Source organism: Vidua chalybeata, chromosome 1 (assembly GCF_026979565.1).
Source record: "Vidua chalybeata isolate OUT-0048 chromosome 1, bVidCha1 merged haplotype, whole genome shotgun sequence".
NCBI lineage: Eukaryota > Metazoa > Chordata > Aves > Passeriformes > Viduidae > Vidua > Vidua chalybeata.
The window spans coordinates 152,441,490-152,462,424 of NC_071530.1; the positions used below are offsets into that span (position 1 = coordinate 152,441,490).

A 20,935-nucleotide genomic window follows, 5' to 3' on the forward strand; every position below is an offset into this window, starting at 1 on the left:
CCGGGGCTCTAATTCCCATTTTCCTGGTGTTTTTCCCAGTGCTAATTCCCGTTTTTCCTGGGTTCTGATTCCCATTTTTCCCGGTGTTTTTCCCGGCGCCTATCCCATTTTCCCAGGCTCTGATTCCCATTTTTCCTGGCATTCTTCCCAGTGTTTTTCCTGGTGTTTATCCCATTTTTCCGGGGTTCTGATTCCCATTTTTCCCGGTGTTTATCCCAGTGTTTTTCAGGTGTTTATCCCATTTTCCCGGGCTCTGATTCCTGTTTTTCCCGGTGTTTTTCCCAGTGTTTATCCCGGTGTTTTTTCTGGTGTTTATCCCGTTTTTCCGAGCTCTAATTCCCAATTTTCCCGTGTTCTGATTCCTGTTTTTTCCGGTGTTTATCCCGGTGTTTTCCCGGTGTTTTTCCCGGTGTTTATCCCAGTGTTTTTCCAGGTGTTTATCCCATTTTCCCGGGCTCTGATTCCCGTTTATCCCGGTCTTTATCCTGGTGTTTTTCCCGGTGTTTATCCCGGTGTTTATCCCGGTGTTTATCCCGGTGTTTATCCCGTTTTTCCGAGCACCGATTCCCGTTTTTCCCGGTGTTTATCCCGGTGTTTATCCCGGTGTTTATCCCATTTTCCTGGGCTCTGATTCCCGTTTATCCTGGTGTTTATCCCGGTGTTTTTCCCGGTGTTTTTCCCGGTGTTTATCCCCGTGTTTTTCCCGGTGTTTATCCCGTTTTTCCGAGCCCCGATTCCCGTTTTTCCCGGTGTTTATGCCGGTGTTTATCCAGGTGTTTATCCCGTTTTCCCATGTTCTGATTCCCGTTTTTCCCGGTGTTCATCCCGGTGTTTTTCCAGGTGTTTTTCCCGTTTTCCCGGGCTCTGATTCCCGTTTTTCCCGGTGTTTTTCCCGGTGTTTTTCCAGGTGTTTTTCCCATTTTCCCGGGCTCTGATTCCCATTTTTCCCGGTGTTTATCCCGGTGTTTTTCCCGGTGTTTATCCCGGTGTTTATCCTGGTTTTCCAAGCTCTAACTCCCAATTTTCCCATGTTCTGATTCCCGTTTTTCCTGGTGTTTATCCCGGTGTTTTTCCCGGTGTTTATCCTGTTTTTCCGAGCTCTAATTCCCAATTTTCCCGTGTTCTGATTCCCGTTTTTCCCGGTGTTTATCCCGGCATTTTTCCTGGTGTTTATGCCGGTGTTTTTCCTGGTGTTTATCCCGGTGTTTTTCCCAGTGTTTATCCTGGTGTTTATCCCATTTTTCTGGGGTTCTGATTCCCATTTTTCCCGGTGTTCATCCCGGTGTTTATCCCGGTGCTTTTCCCAGTGTTTATCCCGTTTTTCCGAGCCCCGATTCCCGTTTTTCCCGGTGTTTATGCTGGTGTTTTTCCAGGTGTTTATCCCGTTTTCCCGGGCTCCGATTCCCGTTTATCCCGGTGTTTATCCCGGTGTTCATCCCGGTGTTTATCCCGGTGCTTTTCCCGGTGTTTTATCCCGTTTTTCCGAGCCCCGATTCCCGTTTTTCCCGGTGTTTATGCTGGTGTTTTTCCAGGTGTTTATCCCGTTTTCCCGGGCTCCGATTCCCGTTTATCCCGGTGTTTATCCCGGTGTTCATCCCGGTGTTTATCCCGGTGCTTTTCCCGGTGTTTATCCCGTTTTTCCGAGCCCCGATTCCCGTTTTTCCCGGTGTTTATGCCGGTATTTTTCCAGGTGTTTATCCCATTTTCCCGAGCCCCGATTCCCGTTTATCCCGGTGTTTATCCCGGTGTTTTTCCCGGTGTTTATCCCGGTGCTTTTCCCGGTGTTTATCCCGTTTTTCCGAGCCCCGATTCCCGTTTATCCCGGTGTTTATCCCGGTGTTTTTCCCGGTGTTTATCCCGGTGCTTTTCCCGGTGTTTATCCCGTTTTTCCGAGCCCCCATTCCCGTTTTTCCTGGTGTTTATGCCGGTGTTTATCCTGGTGTTTATCCGGTTTTCCCATGTTCTGATTCCCGTTTTTCCCGGTGTTCGTCCCGGTGTTTATGCCGGTGTTTTTCCCGTTTTCTTGGGCTCTGATTCCCGTTTTTCCCGGTGTTTTTCCCGGTGTTTTTCCAGGTGTTTTTCCCGTTTTCCCAGGCTCTGATTCCCGTTTTTCCCGGTGTTTATCCCGGTGTTTTTCCAGGTGTTTATCCCATTTTCCCGGGCTCCGATTCCCGTTTATCCCGGTGTTTATCCCGGTGTTTTTCCCGGTGTTTATCCTGGTGTTTATCCCGGTGTTTATCCTGGTTTTCCGAGCTCTAACTCCCAATTTTCCCATGTTCTGATTCCCGTTTTTCCTGGTGTTTATCCCGGTGTTTTTTCTGGTGTTTATCCCGTTTTTCCGAGCTCTAATTCCCAATTTTCCTGTGTTCTGATTCCCGTTTTTCCCGGTGTTTATCCTGGTGTTTTTCCCGGTGTTTATCCCGGTGTTTATCCTGGTGTTTATCCCATTTTCCCGGGCTCCGATTCCCGTTTATCCCAGTGTTTATCCCGGTGTTTTTCCCGGTGTTTATCCCGGTGCTTTTCCCGGTGTTTATCCCGTTTTTCCGAGCCCCGATTCCCGTTTATCCCGGTGTTTATCCCGGTGTTCATCCCGGTGTTTATCCCGGTGCTTTTCCCGGTGTTTATCCCGTTTTTCCGAGCCCCGATTCCCGTTTATCCCGGTGTTTATCCCGGTGTTTTTCCCGGTGTTTATCCCGGTGCTTTTCCCGGTGTTTATCCCGTTTTTCCGAGCCCCGATTCCCGTTTATCCCGGTGTTTATCCCGGTGTTCATCCCGGTGTTTATCCCGGTGCTTTTCCCGGTGTTTATCCCGTTTTTCCGAGCCCCCATTCCCGTTTTTCCAGGCACCACCGCCGCGCCGTGCGCTCGGTGGCGTTCCACCGGCGGTACCCGCTCTTCGCCTCCGGCTCCGACGACGGCTCCGTCATCGTCTGCCACGGAATGGTCTACAAGTACGGGAATTCCGGGAATTGTCTGTGGGATTTCTCCGTGGGATTCGCGGGATTTCTTTGTGGGATTTATGGGATTCATGTATGGGATTTAGGGATGCATTTCCGGGATCCATTAGTGGGGTTTCTGGGGTTTGTTTATGGGATTTGCGGGATTTATTTCTCGGATTTATGGGATTCGTGGGATTTTTGGGATTTATGGGAATTCCGGGATTTATTTCTGTGATTTACAGGATTCACGGGAATTCCGGGATTTATTTGTGGGATTTATAGGAATTGTGGGGTTTATTTATGGGATTCACGGGAATTCCGGGATTTATTTATGGGATTTGTCAGATCTATGGGATTCACCAAAATTCTGGGATATATTTATGGGATTTATGGGATTTATGGGATTCATGGGAATTACGGGATTTATTTCTGTGATTTACAGGATTCACCGGAATTCCGGGATTTATTTGTGGGATTTATAGGAATTGTGGGGTTTATTTATGGGATTCACGGGAATTCCGGGATTTATTTATGGGATTTGTCAGATCTATGGGATTCACCAAAATTCTGGGATATATTTATGGGATTTGAGGGATTTATGGGATTTATGGGAATTCTGGGATTTATTTCTGTGATTTACAGGATTCACCGGAATTCCGGGATTTATTTGTGGGATTTATAGGAATTGTGGGGTTTATTTATGGGATTCACGGGAATTCCGGGATTTATTTATGGGATTTGTCAGATCTATGGGATTCACCAAAAATCTGGGATATATTTATGGGATTTGAGGGATTTATGGGATTTATGGGAATTCTGGGATTTATTTCTGTGATTTACAGGATTCACCGGAATTCCGGGATTTATTTGTGGGATTTATAGGAATTGTGGGGTTTATTTATGGGATTCACGGGAATTCCGGGATTTATTTATGGGATTTGTCAGATCTATGGGATTCACCAAAAATCTGGGATGTATTTATGGGATTTATGGGATTTATGGGATTCATGGGAATTACGGGATTTATTTCTGTGATTTACAGGATTCACCAGAATTCTGGGATTTATTTGTGGGATTTATGGGATTTATGGGAATTGTGGGGTTTATTTATGGGATTCACGGAATTCCGGGATTTATTTATGGGATTTGTCAGATCTATGGGATTCACCAAAAATCTGGGATATATTTATGGGATTTGAGGGATTTAAGGGATTTATGGGAATTACGGGATTTATTTCTGTGATTTACAGGATTCACCGGAATTCTGGGATTTATTTGTGGGATTTCTGGGATTTATGGGAATTGTGGGGTTTATTTATGGGATTTATGGGATTCACAGGAATTCTGGCATTTATTTATGGGTTTTATGAGATTTATGGGATTCATGGGAATTATGGGATTTATTTATGGGATTAATGGGAATTATGGGATTTATTTGTAGGGTTTATTTGTGGGTTTTATGGGAATTACGGGATTTATTTCTGTGATTTACAGGATTCACCGGAATTCTGGGATTTATTTGTGGGGTTTCTGGGATTTATGGGAATTGTGGGGTTTATTTATGGGATTTACAGCATTTATGGGTAATTTCAGGATTTATTTATGGGATTTACAGGAATTCTGGGATTTATTTATGGGTTTTATGAGATTTATGGGATTCAAGGGAATTATGGGATTTATTTATGGGATTAATGGGATTTGTTTATGGGATTTAGGGATTTATTTATGGGATTTGTCATATTTATGGGATTCACAGGAATTCTGGGATTTATTTATGGGTTTTATGGGATTTATGGGAATTATGGGATTTATGGGTGTATTTATGGGATTTGTGGGACTAATGGGATTTATTTATGGGATTTATGGATTTATTTGTGGGAGTTGTGGGATCCACAGGATTTATGGGATCAGATCCCTCTTTCTGGGGTCCTTGGGGTGGCAGCAGCGCTGTTGGGGCAGTTGTTGGGAATCCTGGAGATACCCGGACAAGATTCCCACTCCCTGAATTCCCATTCCCACTCCCAGAGTTCCCATTCCCGCCGTAAGAATTCCCATTCCCAGTGTTGGCATTCCCATTCCCGGTGTTGGATTTCCCATTCCTGGTGTCAGAATTCCCGTTCCCACTCCCGGAGTTCCCATTCCCAGTGTCAGAATTCCCATTCCCGCTCCCGGAATTCCCATTCCCAGTGTTGGAGTTCCCATTCCCAGTGTCAGAATTCCCATTCCCGGTGTTCACATTCCCAGTCCACATTCCCACATTCAGAATTCACATTCCCAGTGTCAGAATTCCCAGTGTCAGAATTCCCATTCCCGCTCCCGGAATTCCCATTCCCACTCCTGGAGTTCCCATTCCCGCTCCCGGAATTCCCATTCCCACTCCTGGAGTTCCCAGTCCCGCTCCCGGAATTCCCATTCCCATTTTGGAGTTCCCATTCCCAGTGTCAGAATTCCCGGTGTCAGAATTCCCACTCCCACTGTGAGAATTCCTGTTCCCGCTCTTGGAGTTCCCATTCCCAGTGTCAGAATTCCCGTTCCCGTTGTTCCCGTTGTTCCCGTTGTTCCCGTTGTTCCCAGTGTCAGAATTCCCATTTCCATTGTTCCTGTTGTTCCCAGTGTCAGAATTCCCGCTCCCGCTGTCAGAATTCCCCTTCCCGCTCCCGTTGTTCCCATTGTTGTTCCCGTTGTTGTTCCCGGTGTGGAATTCCCGTTGTTGTTGTTCCCAGCATGGAATTTCCGGTGTGAATTCCCGTTGTTCCCATTGTTCCCGTTGTTGAATTCCTGCTGCGAATTCCCGTTGTTCCCGTTGTTGTTCCCGTTGTTGTTCCCGTTGTTGTTTTTCCCGGTGTGGAATTCCTGTTGTTCTCGTTGTTCCCGTTGTTCCTGATGTGGAATTCCCATTGCGGAATTCCCGGTGCGAATTCCCGTTGTTCCCGTTGTTCCCATTGTTGTTGTTCCCGGTGTGAATTCCCATTGTTGAATTCCCGTTGTTCCCTTTGTTCCCGTTGCGGAATTCCCGGTGTGAATTCCCGTTGTTCCCGTTGTTGTTCCCGTTGTTGTTGTTCCCATTGCAGAATTCCCATTGCTGAATTCCCGTTGTTCCCAGTGTGAATTCCCGGTGTGAATTCCCGTTGTTCCCAGTGTGAATTCCCATTGTTGAATTCCCATTGTTCCCGTTGTTCCCGGTGTGAATTCCTGGTGCGAATTCCCGTTGTTCCCGTTGTTCCCGTTGTTGTTGTTCCCGGTGCAAATTCCCGTTGTTCCCATTGTTCCCGGTGCAAATTCCCATTGTTCCCATTGTTCCCGTTGTTGTTCCTGTTGTTGTTCTTGTTGTTGTTCCCGGTGTGAATTCCCGTTGTTCCAGTTGTTGTTCCCGTTGCTGTTCCCGTTGTTGTTTTTCCCGGTGTGGAATTCTGGTTGTTCCCGTTGTTCCCAGTGTGGAATTCCGAGTGCGAATGCCCGTTGTTCCTGTTGTTCCCATTGTTGTTGTTCCCGGTGTGAATTCCCGTTGTTCCCGTTGTTCCCAGTGTGTGTTCCTGGTGTGAATTCCCGTTGTTCCCGGTGTGAATTCCCGATGTGAATTCCCGGTGTGTATTCCCGCTGTTCCCGTTGTTCCTGGTGTGAATTCCCGGTGTGAATTCCCGGTGTGTATTCCCATTGTGTGAATTCCCGTTGTGAATTCCCGGTGTGTATTCCCGTTGTGTGAATTCCCGTTGTGAATTCCCGGTGTGTATTCCCGTTGTGTGAGTTCCGGGTGTGAATTCCCGGTGTGTATTCCCGTTGTGTGAGTTCCGGGTGTGAATTCCCGGTGTGTATTCCCGTTGTGTGAGTTCCGGGTGTGAGTTCCGGGTGTGAATTCCCGTTGTGAATTCCCGGTGTGTATTCCCGTTGTGTGAGTTCCGGGTGTGAGTTCCGGGTGTGAATTCCCGTTGTGAATTCCCGGTGTGTATTCCCGTTGTGTGAGTTCCGGGTGTGTATTCCCGGTGTGTATTCCCGGTGTGTGTTCCGGTGTGAATGCCCGTTGTTCCGGGTGTGAATTCCCGTTGTTCCCGTTGCTCCCGGTGTGAATGCCCGTTGTTCCGGGTGTGAATTCCCGTTGCTCCCGGTGTGTATTCCCGGTGTGTGTTCCGGGTGTGAATTCCCGTTGTTCCCGTTGCTCCCGGTGTGAATGCCCGTTGTTCCGGGTGTGAATGCCCGTTGTTCCGGGTGTGAATTCCCGTTGTTCCCGTTGTTCCGGGTGTGAATTCCCGCTGTGAATTCCCGCAGCGACCTGCTGCAGAACGCGCTGCTGGTGCCGCTGAAGGTGCTCAAGGGCCACAGCCCCCGCCTCGACCTCGGCGTCCTCGACGTCGCCTTCCACCCCCAGCAGCCCTGGCTCTTCTCCTCCGGCGCCGACGGCACCGTGCGCCTCTACACCTGACCGGGATCCAACCGGGATCCAACCGGGATCCGCCGGGATCCGCCGCCTGCGGAATTCACCGCCCCCAGTAAAGGCTTCTTTGGGGTACGGTGCCGGGGTCTTTGTGTGCTGAATTCCACGATGTTCCCATTCCCACATCTCTCTATCCCACCTTTCTTACACCTGAGCTGCCTGCGGGGATCTGCCGAGATCCACAGAATCCAGCGGGATCCAGTGGGATCCGCCGCCTGCGGAATTCACCGCACTCAATAAAGGCTTCTTTGGGATACGGTGCCGGGGTCTTTGTGTGCTGAATTCCCCAGTGTTCCCATTCCCATCCCCACATTCCCTACCCCTGACATTCCCCGTGGGAATCTGCCGGGATCCAACGGGATCCGCTGGGATCCAGCGGGATCCGCCGCCTGCGGAATTCACTGCACTCAATAAAGGCTTCTTTGGGATACGGTGCCGGGGTCTTTGTGTGCTGAATTCCACGATGTTCCCATTCCCACATCTCTGTATCCCACGTTCCCTACACCTGAGCCGCCCGCAGGGATCCGCCGAGATCCACAGAATCCAGCAGGATCCAGTGGGATCCGCCGCCTGCGGAATTCACCGCCCCCAATAAAGGCTTCTTTGGGATACGGTGCCGCGGTCTTCGTGTGCTGAATTCCCCAGTGTTCCCATTCCCACATCTCTGTATCCCACATTTCAAACACCTGAGCTGCCCACCGGGATCCAACGGGATCCAGCAGGATCCAACAGAATCCGCCGCCTGCGGAATTCACCGCCCTCAATAAAGGCTTTTTTGGGATACGGTCCTGAGGTCTTCATTTGCTGAATTCCCCGATGTTCCCATTCCCACATCTCTGTATCCCACGTTCCCTACACCTGACGTTCCCCGGATCCAGCGGGATCCAGCGGATCCCGCCGCCTGCGGAATTCCCAGCGCTCAGTAAAGGCTTTTTTGGGATACGGTCCCAGGCTCTTCGTGTGCTGAATTCCCCGATGTTCCCATTCCCACATCCCTCCATATCCCCATTCCCATCCCAATTCCCACATTCCTGGGGCTCCCCATCCCAATCCCATCCCCACATTCCCTACACTCAGCATTCCCACGATCTGCCAGGATCAGAATTCCCAGGGCTCAATGAAAGATTTTTTGGGATACAATCCCGGCTCTTTGTGTCCTGAATTCCCAACTTGGCCTCAAACTGGGGAAGGGGTGGGATCCCCATCAATCCCATTGGGAGCTCCCAGCTGGCATTCCCAGGAGCTTCCCAGGGCTTTCCAGGGATATTCCAGGGATATCCAGACCCACCCCGGGCAGAGGGAAAGGGGTGAGACAGGCAGGGAATGGCAGAAGGATGGAAAATGGGATTCCCTGCATCTGGGATATCCCAAAAAAAGGATCCCTGGGAGGGAGCAGGACCCGGAATAGGAGCTGGAGTTGGGTCTGGAATGGGACCAGGAATGGGACCTGGAAAATGATGTGGAATGGAATCTGGAATAGGATCTGGACTGGGATCTGAAATAGGAATTGGAATAGGATCTGGGATGGGATTTGGGATAGGATCTGGAATAGGAATTGGAATAGGATCTGGACTGGGATCTGAAATAGGAATTGGAATAGGATCTGGGATGGGATTTGGGATAGGATCTGGACTGGGATCTGGAATAGGATCTGGACTGGGATCTGAAATAAGAATTGGAATAGGATCTGGACCAGACCTGGAATAGGATCTGGGATGGGATTTGGGATAGGATCTGGATTGGGATCTTGAATAGGAATTGGAATAGGATCTGGACTGGGATCAGGAATAGGATCTGGGATGGGATTTGGGATAGGATCTGGACCAGACCTGGGATAGGATCTGGATTGGGATCTGGAATAGGATCTGGACCAGACCTGGAATAGGATCTGGGATGGGATTTGGGATAGGATCTGGACTGGGATCTGCAATAGGAATTGGAATAGGATCTGGACCAGACCTGGAATAGGATCTGGGATGGGATTTGGGATAGGATTTGGGATAGGATCTGGACTGGGATCTGGAATAGGATCTGGACCAGACCTGGAATAGGATCTGGGATGAGATTTGGGATAGGATCTGGAATAAGAATTGGAATAGGATCTGGACCAGACCTGGAATAGGATCTGGGATGGGATTTGGGATAGGATTTGGACTGGGATCTGAAATAGGAATTGGAATAGGATCTGGACTGGGATCAGGAATAGGATCTGGGATGGGATTTGGGATAGGATCTGGAATGGGATCTGGAATAGCAACTGCAATAGAATCTGGACCAGACCTGGAACAGGATCTGGACTGGGATCAGGAATAGGATCTGGGATGAGATTTGGGATAGGATCTGGAATGGGATCAGGAATAGGATCTGGGATGAGATTTGGGATAGGATCTGGAATAGCAACTGCAATAGAATCTGGACCAGACCTGGAACAGGATCTGGACTGGGATCTGGACCGGGATCCCAAAGGAAAAACCAAAGGTGGGACAGAAACGGGGCAGGACCAGCCGGGAAATTCCAAGGTTTTCCCTCCGGATAAGAGGGTGAGAAGAACCCCTGGATCCTCCTCATGGAGACACAGGTGGGATGCCCCCTTCCCATCCCCCAGATCCTGAGGAATCCCGGAATTCCAGAGCGGGATCGGGAGCCAAAAGCTTTATTTAAAAATAGGTCTCTGTACAGGGGGGGGTTTTCCGGGCGGGAATTTTGGGAACGGATCCCATTACCCACCGGGAAGCAGCAGAGTGGGATTGGGGGGGTGGAGGGGTGGGAATGGATCCCGGATCATCGGGAAGCAGCTGGAGGGGCGGGATTGGGCTCCATCCAGATCCCGGGATGCCGCAGCCGGATCCCATCCCAAATCCCGGCCGTTTTCCCATTTTTGTCCCCATATCTGGGAAGGCGCCAGCATTCCCGAGGATGAAGGTGCAGGAAGACTTTTCCCATGGGTTGGGATCCCTCGGGGATTGGATTGGGATCCCTCGGGGTATTGCTGAGCAGAGCCGGGAATTCCCAGGAATTCTGGGATTCAGAGGAGGTGGATGAGGCGTCCCAGGGTCTCGGAGCTGGGAATTCCCAGGAATTCCAGGATTCAGAGGAGGTGGATGAGGCGTCCCAGGGTCTCGGAGCTGGGAATTCCCAGGAATTCCAGGATTCAGAGGAGGTGGATGAGGCGTCCCAGGGTCTCGGAGTTGGGAATTCCCAGGAATTCCAGGATTCAGAGGAGGTGGATGAGGCGTCCCAGGGTCTCGGAGCTGGGAATTCCCAGGAATTCCAGGATTCAGAGGAGGTGGATGAGGCGTCCCAGGGTCTCGGAGCTGGGAATTCCCAGGAACTGCAGGAATTCCGGGATTCAGAGGAGGCGCACGAGGCGTCCCAGGGTCTCGGCCGCCTTGATCCGCACGGCGGGAACGGGATCCTTCAGCAGCAGCTTCAGGGCTGGAACGGCACAGCAGGGATGGGGTCAGGATCCAGATCGGGATCGGGATCGGGATGAGGGTCAGGATTGGGATGAGGGTCAGGATTGGGATTGGGATCAGGACCAGAATCGGGGTCAGGATCAGGACTGGGATCAGCATGAGGATCAAGATCGGGATTGGGATGAGGATGGGGATCAGGATCAGGACTGGCATCGGGATCGGGATCGGGATCAGAACTGGGGTCACGATTGGGATCAGGGTCGGAATCAAGATCAGGATCAGGATTGGGATCAGGATCAGGACAGGGATTGGGATCAGGATCGGGATCAGAATTGGGGTCACGATCGGGATCAGGGTTGGGATCAAGATCAGGATCAGGACTGGAGTCAGGATCAGGATCAGGACTGGGATCAGGATCAGGATCAAGGTCAGGATCGGGATCAAGGTCAGGATCGGGATCAAGGTCAGGATTGGGATCAGGATCAGAATCAGGTTTGGGATTGGGATTGGGATGGGATCGGGATCAGGATCAAGATCGAGATGCCCCAGCCTGGGATATGGCCATGGAAACTCCAGGAATTCCCAGGGATTCCCACCATATTCCCATGGCATTCCCATTATTCCCATGGCGTTCCCACTGGATTCCCGCTTTATTCCCACCACATTCCCACTTTTCTCCCACCATATTCCCGCTGGATTCCCACTGGAATTTCGCTGCATTCCCCCCGGATCAGTTCCCAGCTCCCAGGAGCCGCTCCAGGATTTGGGACCGGGGGCTGGGAGAGGTTTGGTCAGGAAAATCCTGTGGGATCCGTTCCCAATGCAGCTCCGGATTCCCAGCGCTCCCAGGAACTTCCAATCCCCCCATCCCAGATTTCCCAGTCCTGCTGGATTTGCTGGATCCGGGGGAATTTTTATGGATTATTTTCCCAAAAAAATGAGGATTTCATTCCTATAGTTATCCAGGATTTGAGGACTGACAGGGAAAGGTTCTGGTGGGAGAAAAGTGGGATAAAAAGGGAGGAAAATTTGGGATTTTCCCAGCTCAGCTCCTTCTTTCTCCCTGTTTGTCCCAGGAATTTTTTTTTTTTTTTTTTTTTTTTTTTTTTTTTTTGGTGGGTAGAGCAAAAATTGGAATGAAATAAATGAAAGGCTCGGGGTGATCCAAAAAAATAAAAAATCAAGGCTTGGGAATGATCCCAGAATATTCAAATCAAAGGCTCAGTATGATCCCAAGAAAAATTAAAATTATGGAATATTCATGATGATCCCAAATAAATCAAAAGTAAAGGCTTGGGATGATCCCAAAAAACCTAAAAATTAAAGGTGCAGGATGATCCCAAAAAATTAAAATTCAATGTTTGTGATGATCCCAAAAAACCCTAAAATGAAAAGCAAAGGCTCTGGATGATCCCCCAAAAAAAAATGTAAAGGAGAGGCTCGGGATGATCCCAAAAAGCCTAAAATTAAAATGAAAGGTTTGGGATGATCCCAAAAAATTAAAATTAGAAGTAAAGCCTCGGGCCCCTTTGATCCCGGGAATTTGGGGCTGGATTGGGAGCGGATCCCACGGGATTTTCCCGGCCAAACCTCTCCCAACCCCCATTCCCAAATCCTGGAGCAGCTCCCGGGAGCCGGGAACGCATCCAGGGTTTTTTTCCCCCAAGTTTTTCCCTTGTTTATCCCGCATTCCTCGGGATTTTCCCTCGTTCCCGTTGGGATCGGAGCCCCCTGCCAGGATCCCAAAAAATTCCCCGAATTCCGGGCGAATTCCGCCTCCCCCCTTTTCTCCTGGAAGGGCCCTCGGAGCCGACGGAAAAGCGACTTTTTCCCTTTTTTAGAGTTTTTTGCGGCTCCCTTGGAAAGCTCGGGAATTTTCCGGGCTCGGCTCCACGGGATGAGGTCAGCGGTGAGAGGGAAAAAATCCCTGAAATCCAAAAAAGTGACCTCATCCCGCTGCCGGGGATCCAAGAGGGCCCTTCCCGGGAGGTTCGGGTCCCTCCGGGCACCAAATCCCCCAGTTCCGACCCCAAAATCCCAACAGCCCGAAAAATCAGCAATTTTGACCTGAAAAATAGGGTTTTTTTCCCCTAAAAATGGGATTGTTTTTCCCCTAAAAAAATGAGGAATTTTGGGCTGAAAAGGGGATTTTCTTTCTAAAAATGGGAATTTTTTTCCCCTTAAAATGAGGAATTTTGGCTTGAAAAATAGGATTTTTTCCCTAAAAGTGAGATTTTTTTTCCTTAAAAATGAGGAATTTTGCCCTAAAAATGAGAGGTTGGTTGTCCCAAAAATTGAAGTTTAAATCCTATAAAATGTAGGTTTTTTTTTCCTAAGAATGTTATTTTTTTTCCCCTAAAAATGGGGGGGTTGGCCCTAAAAATATGGGCTTTTCCCCAGAAATGAGAGTTTAGATCGTGAGAACGGGATTTTGCAAAAAAAATTAGGAATTTGGCCCTAAAAATGTGGGATTTCCCCCCAAAAAAGACAGTTTAGGAAACTTTCCAAAGTTTTCTGACCTGAAAAATTGAATTTGGCCATAAAAGATTGAAGTTTACATTTTAAAAATGGAAAATTTGCCCTAAAAATGTGGGATTAAAAAAAAAAAAATAAAAAGAAAGTTCAGATCCTAAAAATGGGAATATTTTCCCTAAAAATGAGGAACTTGGTCCTAAAAATGTGGGATTCCCCCAAAAAAATGAAAGTTGAGATCCTAAAAAATGGAATTTTGCCCTAAAACCGAGGAATTTGGCCCTGTAAATTGAAGTTTAGGTCTTAAAAATTATATTTTGGGTTTTTTTTTTTTCCCTAAAAATGAGGAATTCGGCCCCAAAAAGACAGGATTTTCCCCAAAATTGAAGTTCAGATGCTACAAAATGTTGATTTTTTTCTGTTAAAAGTTGGGAATTCGGGAATTGCCACTCACCGGAGATGAGCTGGTCCAGGTCCACCTGCTGGCCCTGCTCCTCGTCCATGTGGAGCACCAGGAATCCTGGAGGGAATTTCGGGATCAGGGAATTTTGGGATGGGAATATTCCCTAAAAACCCCAAAATTATCCCCCCCCCCCAAAAAAAAAAAACCTCCATCAAAATATCCCCAAACCGAACAAAAACCGCTCAAAATCCCCCCAGGGCCGATGTCACCCCCCTGGTGACAAAAGCCACCCCTGTGGTGACCCCAGGAGGGGACACCTGAGTCTGCCTGGGGACAAGATTGGGATCCCCAGGGACCCCAAAAACTGCAAAATTACCCCAAAAATCATCCAAAATCACCCAAAACAGCGAAGCCCCATCCAAAAACCCCTTGGGGACCTCCAGGGCTGATGTCACCTCCTGGTGACAAAAGCCACCACTGGGACCCCAGGAGGGGACACCTGAGTCCACCAAGGGATAAGATTGGGATCCCCAGGGACCCCAAAACCTGCAAAATTACCCCAAAAATCATCCAAAATCACCCAAAACAACAAAACCCCACCTAAAATCCCCTTGGGAACCTCCAGGATTGATGTCACACCCCTGGTGACAAAAGCCACCCCTGTGGTGACCCCAAGAGGGGCCAGGACCTGAGTCCACCTGGGGATAAGATTGGGATCCCCAGGGACCCCAAAACCTTCAAAATTAACCCAAAATTCACCCAAAACAGCAAAGCCCCATCCAAAAACCCCTTGGAACCTCCAGGGCCGATGTCACCCCCTGGTGACAAAAGCCACCACTGGGACCCCAGGAGGTGACAGGACCAGGGACCAGCTGGGGACAGGACTGGGGGTCACCAGAGACCCCAAGATTCCCCCCCAAAAAAAACCCCAAACCACCCCAAAATGTCCTAAAACCACCCAAAACCAGCCCCAAAACCCCTTGGGGAGCTCCAGGATTGATGTCACCCCCCCGGTGACAAAAGCCACCCCTGTGGTGACCCCAAGAGGTGACAGGACCTGAGTCCACTTGGGCACAAGATTGGGGTCACCAGGGACCCCAAAACCTGCAAAATTACCCCAAAAATCATCCAAAATCACTCAAAACAACGAAGCCCCATCCAAAAACCCCTTGGAACCTCCAGGGCTGATGTCACCTCCTGGTGACAAAAGCCACCCCTGGGACCCCAAGAGTTGACAGGACCTGAGTCCACCTGGGCACAAGATTGGGGTCACCAGAGACCCCAAAACCTTCAAAATTACCCCAAAAATCATCAAAAATCACCCAAAACAACAAAACCCCACCTAAAATCCCCTTGGGAACCTCCAGGGCTGATGTCACCCCCCTGGTGACAAAAGCCACCCCTGTGGTGACCCCAAGAGGGGACAGGACCTGAGTCCACCTGGGGATAAAATTGGGGTCACCAGGGACCCCAAAATACCCCCAAAATGTCCTAAAACCACCCAAAACCAGCCCCAAAACCCCTTGGGGACCTCCAGGATTGATGTCACCCCCTGGTGACAAAAGCCACCCCTGTGGTGACCCCAAGAGGGGCCAGGACCTGTGTCCACCTGGGGATAAGATTGGGATCCCCAGGGACCCCAAAACCTTCAAAATTAACCCAAAATTCACCCAAAACAGCAAAGCCCCATCCAAACCCCCTTGGGAACCTCCAGGGCCGATGTCACCCCCTGGTGACAAAAGCCACCACTGGGACCCCAGGAGGTGACAGGACCTGAGTCCACCTGGGGACAAGATTGGGGTCACCAGGGACCCCAAAACCTGCAAAATTACCCCAAAATCATCCAAAATCACCCAAAACAGCGAAGCCCCATCCAAAAACCCCTTGGGGACCTCCAGGGCTGATGTCACCTCCTGGTGACAAAAGCCACCCCTGGGACCCCAGGAGGTGACAGGACCAGGGACCAGCTGGGGACAGGACTGGGGGTCACCAGAGACCCCAAGATTCCCCCCCAAAAAAAAACCCCAAACCACCCCAAAATGTCCTAAAACCACCCAAAACCAGCCCCAAAACCCCTTGGGGAGCTCCAGGATTGATGTCACCCCCTGGTGACAAAAGCCACCACTGTGACCCCAAGAGAGGCCAGGACCTGAGTCCACCTGGGGACAAGATTGGGGTCACCAGGGACCCCAAAACCTTCAAAATTAACCCAAAATTCACCCAAAACATCGAAGCCCCATCCAAAACCCCCTTGGGAACTCCAGGGCCGATGTCACCTCCTGGTGACAAAAGCCACCACTGGGACCCCAGGAGGTGACAGGACCTGAGTCCACTTGGGCACAAGATTGGGGTCACCAGGGACCCCAAAACCTGCAAAATTACCCCAAAAATCATCCAAAATCACTCAAAACAACAAAACCCCATCCAAAAACCCCTTGGAACCTCCAGGGCTGATGTCACCTCCTGGTGACAAAAGCCACCACTGGGACCCCAAGAGGGGACACCTGAGTCCACCAAGGGATAAGATTGGGATCCCCAGGGACCCCAAAACCTGCAAAATTAACCCAAAATTCACCCAAAACATCAAAGCCCCATCCAAACCCCCTTGGGAACCTCCAGGGCTGATGTCACCCCCTGGTGACAAAAGCCACCACTGGGACCCCAGGAGGTGACAGGACCAGGGACCAGCTGGGGACAAGATTGGGGTCACCAGGGACCCCAAAACCTGCAAAATTACCCCAAAAATCATCCAAAATCACCCAAAACAGCGAAGCCCCATCCAAAAACCCCTTGGGGACCTCCAGGGCTGATGTCACCTCCTGGTGACAAAAGCCACCCCTGGGACCCCAGGAGGTGACAGGACCAGGGACCAGCTGGGGACAGGACTGGGGGTCACCAGAGACCCCAAGATTCCCCCCCAAAAAAAACCCCAAACCACCCCAAAATGTCCTAAAACCACCCAAAACCAGCCCCAAAACCCCTTGGGGAGCTCCAGGGCCGATGTCACCCCCCGGTGACAAAAGCCACCACTGTGGTGACCCCAGGAGTGGACAGGACCTGAGTCCACCTGGGGACAAGATTGGGGTCACCAGGGACCCCAAAACCTGCAAAATTACCCCAAAAATCATCCAAAATCACCCAAAACAGTGAAGCCCCATCCAAAAACCCCTTGGAACCTCCAGGGCTGATGTCACCTCCTGGTGACAAAAGCCACCACTGGGACCCCAAGAGGGGACACCTGAGTCCACCAAGGGATAAGATTGGGATCCCCAGGGACCCCAAAACCTGCAAAATTACCCCAAAAATCACCCAAAACAGTGAAGCCCCATCCAAAATCCCCTTGGGGACCTCCAGGGCTGATGTCACCTCCTGGTGACAAAAGCCACCCCTGGGACCCCAGGAGGTGACAGGACCAGGGACCAGCTGGGGACAGGACTGGGGGTCACCAGAGACCCCAAGATTCCCCCCCAAAAAAAAACCAAAACCACCCCAAAATGTCCTAAAACCACCCAAAACCAGCCCCAAAACCCCTTGGGGAGCTCCAGGATTGATGTCACCCCCCCGGTGACAAAAGCCACCCCTGTGGTGACCCCAAGAGGTGACAGGACCTGAGTCCACTTGGGCACAAGATTGGGGTCACCAGGGACCCCAAAACCTGCAAAATTACCCCAAAAATCATCCAAAATCACCCAAAACAGCAAAGCCCCATCCAAAACCCCCTTGGGAACCTCCAGGGCTGATGTCACCCCCCTGGTGACAAAAGCCACCACTGGGACCCCAAGGTGGACCAGAGGGAACAGGACCGCAGTGACCAGGGACCCCAAAACCTTCAGAATTCCCTCAAAAATCATCCATGATCACCCCAAAACCACCAAAACCAGCCAAAAAAAACCCCTGGGGACCTCCAGGATTGATGTCACCCCCCGGTGACAAAAGCCACCCCTGTAACCCCAAGGGGGCCAGGACCTGAGTCCACCCGGGGACAACTTTGGGATCATCAGGGACCCCAAAATCCCCCCAAAATGCCCTAAAACCACCCAAAACCAGCCCCTCAGGGACCTTCAGAAGCGATGTCACCCCCTGGTGACAAAGGCCACTGTGGTGACCCCAAGAGTTGACAGGACCTGAGTCCACTGGGGGACAAGATTGGGGTCACCAGAGACCCCAAAACCTGCAAAATTTCCCCAAAAATCACCCAAAACATCAAAGCCCCATCCAAAACCCCCTTGGGAACTCCAGGGCCGATGTCACCTCCTGGTGACAAAAGCCACCACTGGGACCCCAGGAGGTGACAGAACCGGGTCACCAGAGACCCCAAAACCTTCTGAATTACCCCCGAAATCATCCGAAACCACCCAGCCCCAGCCCCAAGCCCCCTTGGGGACCGCCGTGGGTGAGGCCAGCCCCGGTGACCAAGGCCACCGCGGTGTCCCCGTCCCTCACCGACGGACATGGCCGCCGCCGCCCGCAGCTCCCGCCAGGGGCTCTTGAAGTAGAAGAGGTTGGTGGAGATGAGGCGGCCCAGCAGCGCGGGGTGGCTGCGCATCTGCGGGGACAGCGGGGACATTGGGGACAGCGGGGACATCAGGGACATTGGGGACAGTGGGGACAGCGGGGACAGAGGGGACATCAGGGACATTGGGGATAGTGGGGACAGCGGTGACGTTGGGGACTTTGGGGACTTTGGGGACATGGGGGACAGTGGGGACATTGGGGACATCTGGGACAGCAGGGATGTTGGGGACAGTGGGGACAGAGGGGACATCAGGGACATTGGGGATAGTGGGGACAGCGGGGACAGAGGGGACATCAGGGACATTGGGGACAGAGGGGACATCAGGGACATTGGGGATAGTGGGGACAGCGGGGACGTTTGGGACAGCGGGGACATTGGGACAGTGGGGATGTTGGAGACATTGGGGATAGTGGGGACAGGAGGGACAGTGGGGACATTGGGGACTTCGGGGACAGTGGGGACATTGGGGACATGGGGGACAGTGGGGACAGAGGGGACATCAGGGACATTGGGGATAGTGGGGACAGTGGGGATGTTGGGGACATCGGGGACATCTGGGACAGTGGGGATGTTGGGGACATCGGGGACATCTGGGACAGTGGGGATGTTGGGGACATTGGGGACAGCAGGGACAGAGGGGACATTGGGGACATGGGGAATAGTGGGTACATTGGGGACATCTGGGACAGTGGGGACATCAGGGACATTGGGGACAGCAGGGACAGTGGGGACATCTGGGACAGTGGGGATGTTGGGGACATTGGGGATAGTGGGGACAGCAGGGACAGTGGGGACATTGGGGACATTGGGAACATTGGGGACAGTAGGGACATTGGAGGGACATGGGGGACATTGGGGACAGTGGAGACATTTGGGACACTGGGGACAGTGGGGACACTGGAGACATTGGGGACATTGGGGACATCAAGGACACTGGGGACATTGGGGACATGGGGGATAGTGGGGACATTGGGGACATGGGGGATAGTGGGGACATTGGGGACATGGGGGACATTGGGGACATCAAGGACACTGGGGACATTGGGGACATGGGGGATAGTGGGGACATTGGGGACAGCAGGGCAGTGGGGACAGCAGGGGATACTGGGGACAGCAGGGACAGTGGGGACATTGGAGACATCGGGGACAGTCGGGACGTTGGGGACAGTGGGGACATCGGGGACAGTCGGGATGTTGGGGACAGTGGGGACATCGGGGACAGTCGGGATGTTGGGGACAGCGGGGACAGTGGGGAAATTGGGGACAGTGGGGACAGTGGGGACATTGGGGACAGTGGGGACAGTGGGGAGGGTGGAGACATTGGGGACAGTGGGGACAGTGGGGACATTGGGGACACTGGGGACATGGGGGACATTGGGGACATCCGGGACAGTGGGGATATTTGGGACAGTAGGGCAGGGGGGACAGTGGAGACACTGGGGACAGTGGGGACATCCGGGACAGTGGGGATAACAGTCCCGGGGGCAGTGTTGGGGACAACAGGAGATACTGGGGACAGCAGGGACAGTGGGGACATTGGAGGGACATGGGTGACACTGGGGGCATCGGGGACATTGGGGACAGTGGGGACAGCAGGGACATGGGGAACAGTGGGGACATGGGGGATAGTGGGGACAGCGAGGACATTGGGGACAGCGGGGACAGAGGGGACGCTGGGGACAGCAGGGGATACTGGGGACAGCAGGGGATACTGGGGACAGCAGGGACAGTGGGGACATTGGGGACATCCGGGACAGCGGGGACAGTGGGGACACTGGGGACAGTGGGGACAGCAGGGCATGCTGGGGACAGCAGGGACATGGGAGACACTGGGGACATGGGGGACAGTGGGACATTGGGGACATCGGGGACAGTGGGGACAGTGGGGACAGTGGGGACATTGGAGGGACATGGGTGACACTGGGGGCATCGGGGACATTGGGGACAGCAGGGACACTGGGGACATGGGGGCCACGGGGGACAATCCAAATCCCATCCCCACTTTCCCAATCCCAATCCCAGTGTCTAAATCCCAATGTCCCGATATCCCAATATCCCAGTGTCCCGATATCCCAATGTCCCAATGTCCCAACGTCCCAATATCCCAATGTCCCAATGTCCCAACGTCCCAATATCCCAATGTCCCAATGTCCCAATATCCCAATGTCCCACTGTCCCAATATCCCAATGTCCCACTGTCCCAATGTCTCAATGTTGTGATATCCCAATATCCCAATGTCCCAATATCCCAATGTCCCAATATCCCAATATCCCAATATCCCGATATCCCAATATCCCAATGTCCCAATGTCCCAATATCCCAATATCCCAATGTCCCAATATCCCAATATCCCAATATCCCAATATCCCAATGTCCCAATGTCCCAATATCCCAATATCCCAATATCCCAATGTCCCAATGTCCCAATATCCCAATGTCCCAATAACCCAATATCCCAATATCCCAATGTCCCAATGTCCCAATGTCTCAATGTTGTGATATCCCGATATCCCAATATCCCAATGCCCCAATGTCCCAAGGCCCCAATATCCCAATATCCCAATGTCCCGATATTCCAATATCCCAATGTCCCAATGTCCCTATATCCCAATATCCTGATATCCCAATGTCCCAATATCCCAATGTCCCAATATCCCGATATCCTGATATCCCAATGTCCCAACGTCCCAATATCCCAATATCTCGATGTCCCAATATCCCAACGTTCCAATCCCAATATCCCGATGATATCCCGATGAT

The 20,935-nt window shown here is 51.4% G+C and overlaps 2 protein-coding genes across 2 annotated transcripts in view; one reads left to right on the forward strand and one right to left on the reverse strand.

Moving 5' to 3' along the window:
* The window catches only part of BOP1 (BOP1 ribosomal biogenesis factor), a 106,431-nt gene extending 98,805 nt beyond the window's left edge, over positions 1–7,626 (forward strand). Inside the window, exons 15-16 of the mRNA XM_053943191.1 lie at positions 2,843–2,950; positions 7,202–7,626. Of these exons, the coding sequence (XP_053799166.1) occupies positions 2,843–2,950; positions 7,202–7,355 (262 nt within the window). The 3' untranslated portion in view covers positions 7,356–7,626. The remainder of the gene's footprint in view (positions 1–2,842; positions 2,951–7,201) is intronic.
* Positions 7,627–10,627: 3,001 nt separating this feature from the next.
* MROH1 (maestro heat like repeat family member 1) overlaps positions 10,628–20,935 on the reverse strand; it is a 120,628-nt gene continuing 110,320 nt past the window's right edge. Inside the window, exons 28-30 of the mRNA XM_053945932.1 lie at positions 18,102–18,204; positions 13,710–13,775; positions 10,628–10,802 (exon numbers count right to left, since the gene is read on the reverse strand). Of these exons, the coding sequence (XP_053801907.1) occupies positions 10,717–10,802; positions 13,710–13,775; positions 18,102–18,204 (255 nt within the window). The 3' untranslated portion in view covers positions 10,628–10,716. The remainder of the gene's footprint in view (positions 10,803–13,709; positions 13,776–18,101; positions 18,205–20,935) is intronic.